General features: G+C 41.8%; 1 protein-coding gene and 1 long non-coding RNA gene across 2 annotated transcripts; one reads left to right on the top strand and one right to left on the bottom strand.

The window, feature by feature from the left end:
* Positions 1-1536: 1536 nt before the first annotated feature.
* LOC124279675 lies at positions 1537-1810 on the bottom strand. The gene is made up of 3 exons (XR_006899442.1): positions 1770-1810; positions 1626-1697; positions 1537-1577 (listed from the first exon to the last, which is right to left on the bottom strand). It is a non-coding gene; the product is annotated as an uncharacterized LOC124279675 (long non-coding RNA).
* A 1236-nt stretch (positions 1811-3046) lies between these two features.
* On the top strand, positions 3047-4680 carry LOC124279673. Its single transcript, XM_046715515.1, has 2 exons — positions 3047-3148; positions 4124-4680. The coding sequence occupies exons 1-2, from the start codon at positions 3065-3067 to the stop codon at positions 4493-4495; spliced, it is 456 nt and encodes a 151-aa protein (XP_046571471.1). The 5' UTR covers positions 3047-3064; the 3' UTR covers positions 4496-4680.
* The last annotated feature ends 3959 nt before the right edge of the window (positions 4681-8639 follow it).

Below are 8639 nucleotides of genomic sequence, written 5' to 3'. Positions count from 1 at the left end.
CATCAGCTATATCTAAACCTGGATCATCTGTTATATCTAAACCAGGAACATCAGTTATACCTAAACCTGGACCATCAGCTATATCTAAAGCTGGACAATCAGTTATACTTAAACCTGGACCATCAGTTATATCTAAACCTGGACCATCAGTTATATCTAAACCTGGACCATCAGCTATATCTAAACCTGGACCATCAGTTATATCTAAACCTGGACCATCAGTTATATCTAAACCTGGATCATCAGTTATATCTAAAACTGGATCATCAGTTATACTTAAACCTGGACCATCAGTTATATCTAAACCTGGACCATCAGTTATATCTAAACCTGGACCCTCAGTTATGCCTTAACCGGGACCATCAGTTATATCTCAACTTGGACCATCAGTTATATCTAAACCTGGACCATCACTTCTACCTTAACCTGGACCATCAGTTATATCTAAACCTGGATCATCAGTTATATCTAAACCTGGACCATCAGTTATATTCTAACGTGAACAATCAGTTATATTTAAACCTGAATCACCAGTTATAATCTAAACCTGGACCATCAGTTATATCTTAACATGTACCATCAGTTATATCTAAACCTGGACCATCAGATATATCTACACCTGGACCATCAGTTAGTTATATCCCTGGATCATCAGTTATATCTAAACCTGGATCATCAGTTATATCTAAACCTGGACCATCAGTTATATCTAAACCTGGACCATCAGTTATATCTAAACCTGGACCATCAGTTATATCTAAACCTGGACCATCAGTTATATCTAAACCTGGACCATCAGTTATATCTAAACCTGGACCATCAGTTATATCTAAACCTGGACCATCAGTTATATCTAAACCTGGACCATCAGTTATATCTAAACCTGGACTCAGTATATCTAAACCTGGACCATCAGTTATATCTAAACCTGGACCATCAGTTATATCTAAACCTGGATCATCAGTTATACTTAAACCTGGACCATCAGTTATATCTAAACCTGGACCATCAGTTATATCTCAACGTGGACCATCAGTTATATCTAAACCTGGATCATCAGTTATATCTAAACCTGGACCATCAGTTATATCTAAACCTGGACCATCAGTTATATCTAAACCTGGACCATCAGTTATATCTTAAACCTGGACCATCAGTTATATCTAAACCTGGATCATCAGTTATATCTAAACCTGGATCATCAGTTATACCTTAACCTGGACCCTCCGTTATACCTTAACCTGGACCCTCAGTTATATCTTAACCTGGACCATCAGTTACATCTAAACCTGGACCATCAGTTATATTCTAACGTGGACCATCAGTTATATTTAAACCTGAATCACCAGTTATATCTAAACCTAGACCATTAGCTATATCTAAACCTGGATCATCCGTTATATCTAAACCTGGAACATCAGTTTTATCTAAACCTGGACCATCAGCTATATCTAAACCTGGACAATCAGTTATACTTAAACCTGGACCATCAGCTATATCTAAACCTGGACCATCAGCTATATCTAAACCTGGATCATCCGTTATATCTAAACCTGGAACATCAGTTATATCTAAACCTGGACCATCAACTATATCTAAACCTGGACAATCAGTTATACTTAAACCTGAATCATCTGTTATATCTAAACCTGAATCATCAGTTATATCTAAACCTGGATCATCAGTTATATCTAAACCTGGACCATCAGTTACACTTAAACCTGAATCATCAGCTATAGCTAAACCTGGATCATCATCTATATCTAAACCTGGATCATCAGTTATATCTAAACCTGGACCATCAGTTATATCTATACCTGAATCATCAGTTACATCTAAACCTGGACCATCAGTTATATCCTAACGTGGACCGTCAGTTATATCTAAACCTGGATTATCAGCTATATCTAAACCTGGATCATCAGTTTTATCCTAATGTGGACCATCAGTTATATCTAAACCTAGACCATCAGTTATATCCTAACGTGGACCATCAGTTATATCTAAACCTGGATCATCAGCTATATCCTAACGTGGACCATCAGTTATATCTAAACCTGGACCATCAGTTATATCTAAAACTGGACCATCAGTTATATCTAAAACTGGACAATCAGTTATATCTAAAACTGGATCATCAGTTATATCTAAAGCTGGACCCTCAGTTATATCTAAACCTGGATCATCAGTTATATTTAAACCCGGAGACAACCCTCCACCACTCTCTCTCATATTTTCTACAAGTACACACCCATGCTGTCTGCATAGTGGAAACAAAACAGGCTCCGTCAATTTTCTACACTTGAGACCATTGTAGGTTTAATGGCACGTTATCGTTTATTGATTTATGGTGTCATTGTGCACGTCACACTTCACATAGCCCGTCAATACTTGGAATTATATCACTTCTAGGAAACTGACTGACTGTCTCTCACACTCTCGGGATTACAAATCGTTATGTAACTGGAGCTCTTTTCAAATCCACGTTGAAGCTAACTCACTGATTTATTGAATCGATATTTCTTTAGAAATTGCAATATTCATATCTTCCAGTGATAATTCCAACGTGCATTCAGCACATTATGATTTTGTTTGTACGCCATCTCTGACCAACTAGATTGACTAACAGATTGTACAAACGTAGTACTATTCAGATGTGATGACAGGTATAACTTCGTTAAGCGTTACCATATCGTCATCCAACCAATCAGGGAGCAGGATGTCAAAATGGTGGCAGAAACTTCAGTTCACAGATCTCATACGTAATCGACAGCTAACGATTTATGGGTCGACATTTTAAAACATGCAGTCTCCGTAGTTCTGATGCATCAAACTGAATAAAGCCCGACAATCACCTCACCTCACCTCACCCGGACCTTCACCTAGGTTTTAATGGCACAACATTGTTATTTTGGTTTACGTGTCATTGTGTAAGTGACAGGTCATATAGCCCGATAATACCCGGAATTGTAATAGTAATAGCAACAGTCCGCTTATAAGGCGCTCATATCCAGGCGCATTGCCTGCTCACGGCGCTACGTACATTACTTATATTACTTCTGGGATGTTGACTGTACGCCATTACTGTACGAGCTCCGTTCACAGATACCTTATTTACATTAACGTTTCGGGAATGGCGAACTGTCCTGTAAGTATTCAATAGTTAATTTGACTTTTGCCTAAGAATCAGCTCTGCGATGGTGTGTTTTGGGTGGTACTTTTGCCAAAGGTCGGTGGGCGGTGGGGTAGCCTATTGGTTAACGCGTCAAACCAAATACCCTCTCTGTATTCTTCCACGATATTACAACAAATATAGGCGTCTTTACAAAGTCCAGTGGTTAAAGTGTTCGCTTATCACGACAAAGAGTCGGGTTCAATTCCCTACATGGGTACAATGTGTGAAGCCAATTTCTGGTGTCTCCCGGCGTGATATTGCAGGAATATTGATAAAAGTGGTGTAAAACTAACTAACTCACTCACTCACTGTACATTAAGAGACACGTCAGCATTATATACGTCTATAGTATCACCTTACATTCAAACTGGTAATATCCTGATAGAACCCCAAACTGTCTCAGTTTTCAGAGACTCGGGTGCGCTATTGCACGGTACGAGGACCGTGGATATGTATTTTACAGGATTTTGTTATAAATGTGTCACCTTCATGTGGACATATTCAAAAGATCTTTTGTGTTTTTTGTTAGAACACGTCTGGGCGAGTTTGTTAAACCCATTTCGTCTGTAACATTACCTGCCCCTACCGTTGGTTCCAGAACGTCGAACATTTCTTAAAATATTCAGTAATAGATGTGAAATGTGTGAAATGTGTCCTAGAATCAGGTCTGATTGAGCTTGTAAGGTCATCTCCGTTTTGAGCAGTACCCCAGTCGTATCAGGGCGTGGCAGATAATGTGTGAGGGAGGTCAAAGGTTAGACTGATGGAGCAGTAGGGTGAAGTCCAGTCGTAGGTTGCTGGCAGAAAAAGGACCAGTCTTGGATTGAAACCCACGACCAGCGGATCCTGTCAAGTCAGATTGGGGTGTTAGGTCTGATATATATTTTGTCTGTTTATTAAGAGCATTTCAGTCAGGATTCACTCCATGTTAAAGATGATATATTACAGGCGACAACTAGGCGAAACAGCCGAACCCTGATCGATAGCCAAGGCATTCCATGGGGACAATGGCCTAAAGAGACACTACGAGGAATCTACGCTATCAAACAGGGTGGATTGGTCATCTACGTGGGGAGGTCCGGCAACCTAAATCAACGTCTGAGGTCACACTGCTACAGACGCCTAGAAGAGGACCAACAAGCCATCGACAGACATATTCGTCGTACCGCTGCCTGGAGGCTTAGCTACAACTACGTGGTTGACCCCAACCAGAGGTTTAATGAGCGCTGTTACGTACACTTTATTACTCTCTTGCAAGGCCGGCCGCCGAGGTTCAACAAAAGGAGGGGAGATGCGTGTGCCCAGTGTCAGAGAATATGAACCTGGTGACAAGGAAACAAAATGTGCGATTTTCTGAAACGAAATCAAGAATGTCATGAATCAGTTAAAGCAGGAGACTGACCTGACTTACCTATAACTGACTGAATAATGTGTATATACATCTGATATTTGTGTTAATCTTTGCCACATTCATTCACGATTTGGTCCTAACGTGGACAATCAGTTATATCTAAACCTGGACCATCAGTTATATCTAAACTTGGACCATCAGTTATATCTAAACCTGGACCATCAGTTATATCCTAACGTGGATCATCAGTTATATCTAAACCAGGACCATCAGTTATATCTAAACCTGGATCATCAGTTATATCTAAACCTGGACCATCAGTTATATCTAAACCTGGATCATCAGTTATATCTAAACCTGGACCATCAGTTATATCTAAACCTGGACCATCAGTTATATCTAAACCTGGACCATCAGTTATATCTAAACGTGGATCATCAGTTATATCTAAACCTGGATCATCAGTTATATCCTAACGTGGACCATCAGTTATATCTAAACCTGGACCATCAGTTATATCTGAACCTGGACCATAAACCTGGACAATCAGTTATATCTAAACCTGGACCATCAGTTATATCTAAACCTGGATCATCAGTTATATCTAAACCTGGATCATCAGTTATATCTAAACCTGGATCATCAGTTATATCTAAACCTGGATCATCAGTTATATCTAAACCTGGATCATCAGTTATATCTAAACCTGGAGCATCAGCTATATCTAAACCTGAATCATCAGTTATACTTAAACCTGGATCATCAGCTATTTCTAAACCTGGATCATCAGCAGTATATACAACAGGGGTAGGAGATCACTTCCAACAAAATTTCATAAATAAAGCTTTTGTCAGGCCCTTATCTCTTTCCGCTAGTGTGCATACCACTTTTGAATCCCCAGCCAACTTCCTGGTCACTATGACCGCGAACCGGCACTTTCCTGGTCAACTCGGCCTATGACTCAAGCCAACACTTCCTGCACTATTGTGAACACTCGACAGGGAGGTAGGTGTGGCAATAAATTTGCACATCAATAAACTATACAATGTTGATCTCAGCGAAACAATTTAATGTGAATCTCCTATGATTTCTTTGGTTTTCGTAATGAAAGCTTGTTGGGCTTGTTGTATCCCTTGTTCTATGTACTTTTTTTCCGTCTTCACTGATGGCAGTGCTTTTACGAGACTTGCACCGAATCTCTTGTTTCATTCTGTGATATTTTGCGAGTTCAGAGAGGACCTAACGAATCTTCCTCTGAGATTTTATTGTCAGTGAGTGTGGTGGAAATATGGTCGTCTATTGTGTTTAACTTTGCTTCGGCCAGAATTCTGATTTCGTTGTGTTTCAATGCTTTACGATGAAATCTGCGGGATGCAAGCTTAAACACCAACCCCACCAACCCTGACACCCCAGCTGTTATTTCAATACCCAGAACTATGGGTGCGGCTACGATGGTGGTCAACAAACCGAAACCTACTGCTCCTAATCCCATGCTGGTTGCCATAAGGGTGGTATCAGCCCCATCCACGATATTGAAAGCTTTGTGGTATTTCTTACTTAATGACGCCCGTACATAGTTGGCGTTTTACGTCACATAACTGCCTCAACCGAAACCCATCTACGGTTTCCAGTGTCTTCCCTACTTCTTCTACGACTGGGTACAGCCCCATCCTGTGTTTGTTTACTATATATTATCAGATAAAATTTAATTGGTTTTTCGTTAATTTCTTATTAAAGTATTTGAGACTTATAAGGCTTAGATGTTTATCCACGAAAATCCCTAAGACATCCATAGGCACATTTTGGTCCAAAATACGGACCCCGTCGAGGCTTACTAAGGGTGCCGATCCTGGTTGTACGATGATACGACAACGTTGGTAATTGTGCCTGTCTTCCCAGATTATTACCAACCCGTTTAAAGGGCTTGTATCGTTACTAGTGTTCCCGAGATAGACTTCTATGATGAGTGCGTTGTCTGGCCCCGTAGTCAAAAACTTCTGCTGGTAATCGGGTGAATAGGATCTTAAATATACAGTCTCATCGCCTGGAGCTAACATGTTGCCTGAGTGACCTGGTATTCGTATAACTTGTATATTATTATCCGGAATGAAAGACCGGAGAATGATATCGTTGCTCTTAATCTCGGAGACGTAAACATTTTGTTTAAACGAGATATGAGGTGCGGTGAGGGTAATGTTGATCAACCATTCGGGCTCTTTAAAGTCTGCCAGCGGCACCCGCTCGTACACGTTGTCTTTCAAATGTAGGACGTACAATGTGTTTTCCTCACCAGGCAGATCGAACCCCTCCGTGTCTCCTAAATCACCGAGTGTGACGTTGGGATGATGATTCATCCTCTCTATAAAATGTTTTAAATTAGTTTCCAATTGTTTTTCCGATAATTTCTCAGGTCTGCGCTTCAACCCCATGAGATGTATGTTGTCGGGTAGGAAGATTTTGGTGAGTGATATCGTGTCTTCCACGGTAACGTTGACTCCCTGCAGACTGGTGTGGGAATCGACGTTCACCAGCACGTAAACAGAACAAACGTGATATTGATGTTGTTTGGTCCACCGGAGTTTGATTCCTTTCACGATTTCGACTGGTGATGATGGTTCACCGAGGTAGACTTGGATGACCAGCATGGAATTATCCGGTAGATTTTCCAGGATGTTGACAACGCCGTCGAATTCAGACACTAATTGCAACTCCACGTTTTGCTCCCCGGGTTTACTCGATAGCATGTGGGCTGCCATACTTGAGACTGCACTGATGATTACACTGCGCCTATGCGTCGGGACGTAAGCCACGAGCAGGGTTCCGTTGTTCACGACTTTGTTTAGGTAGTGGTCTTTGTTTTCCGTAAACACGTAGGGAGAGCCGAGCGTGATGTTGAGAAACCAGTCGACTCAAGATTGTGTTAAAATCCATTTGTTGTCGTCGGTAAAGACGAGGGCATACTGCTTGTTTCGAACGACGACCGTGGTCTCGACGTCGTTTAAGTCGAACAGCTTGCCGCCGAACGCTGGGTATATCATCCATTCATCCTCGTCATTGTGGACTAGGTCGTACCAATGTTGCTGACAGCTCTTGATGTATCGACGATATCGTCTAAGTTACTGCCAGATCCACCGACGGTGGGGACTTCGACGCGTTTGTAAATATTGTTTTTCAGTTGCAAGGCATACAGTTTACCGTCTATTCCTGGTTCATCGAATCCGCGCGTGTCCCCGAGGTCGGAGACCGCTATATTAACGCATTTTTTCAAACGCATTCCGGGACCTTGGGTGCTAGTCATTATCGTATGTGCAGCGTCACGCTGAGGTATCCTATATTCACAGGATTATGTTTTATACCTAAAACAGATACTTTTAATTCCGAGATGGTGCCTCGGGTTAATTTCTTGTACTGGTATAGTGGCGTCATCCCCGGAGCCAAGGGTTCGACCAGCAACCCCACAGCCTCTTCCACCACGAAAGGTGTCTGAAAATAAAGAACACCTCGATCGTAAAACAGCGCGTAGTGGAGGACTCAATCGATGGTTTCCCTTGCGACGGCAATCGAGTCTGTCTCTCGTCTTGTAAGTCCACAACCGTTTTTCAATGATGGTTTTCAGAGACTCATCGTCTTGGACCTGACTGAGTTTTATTTTCTTGCGAGCAATGTGCTCATCGATTTCGTTCAGTTACCCCATGTTGTTCACGAGTTCTCCACGAACGGTTCGCAAGGCCTTGTCTAGCCCTCGCAGTTCTCGAACAGGAAATTCGAAACCCAGCAAAGTCTCGTTCCAGTACGTGCCTAACGGTTTTTCGATGCTGTCCAACGTTTCTTTTGCGTCTCCAGCATTGCTGAGCTCCCTGACGTTTTGCAGATCACGAACTACTTTGGGTGGAAGTTGTTTGGGTCGTGCACCGCCGTAATCTCGCAAGTTTAATTCATCGCGGATCAGTTGCCCCCAATGACGACTGGCTAGTGTAGACAAGGCAAGCGGTTTTCTCGTGTGTTTGCTCATGAGATCGATCTCTGGATGAGCTTTCAATCGCAATTTCGTCTACGGTCTGCTTTAAAAGTTTGTTGCTAACAGTGTCGCCCATGAATGAGGTGTCTTCATCG

The sequence above is a fragment of the Haliotis rubra genome, unplaced genomic scaffold (assembly GCF_003918875.1).
Source record: "Haliotis rubra isolate DU_JTF1 unplaced genomic scaffold, ASM391887v1 Scf254, whole genome shotgun sequence".
NCBI lineage: Eukaryota > Metazoa > Mollusca > Gastropoda > Lepetellida > Haliotidae > Haliotis > Haliotis rubra.
The sequence above is the reverse complement of the archived record's forward strand: the minus strand, read 5'-3'. Positions and strand labels throughout refer to the sequence as shown.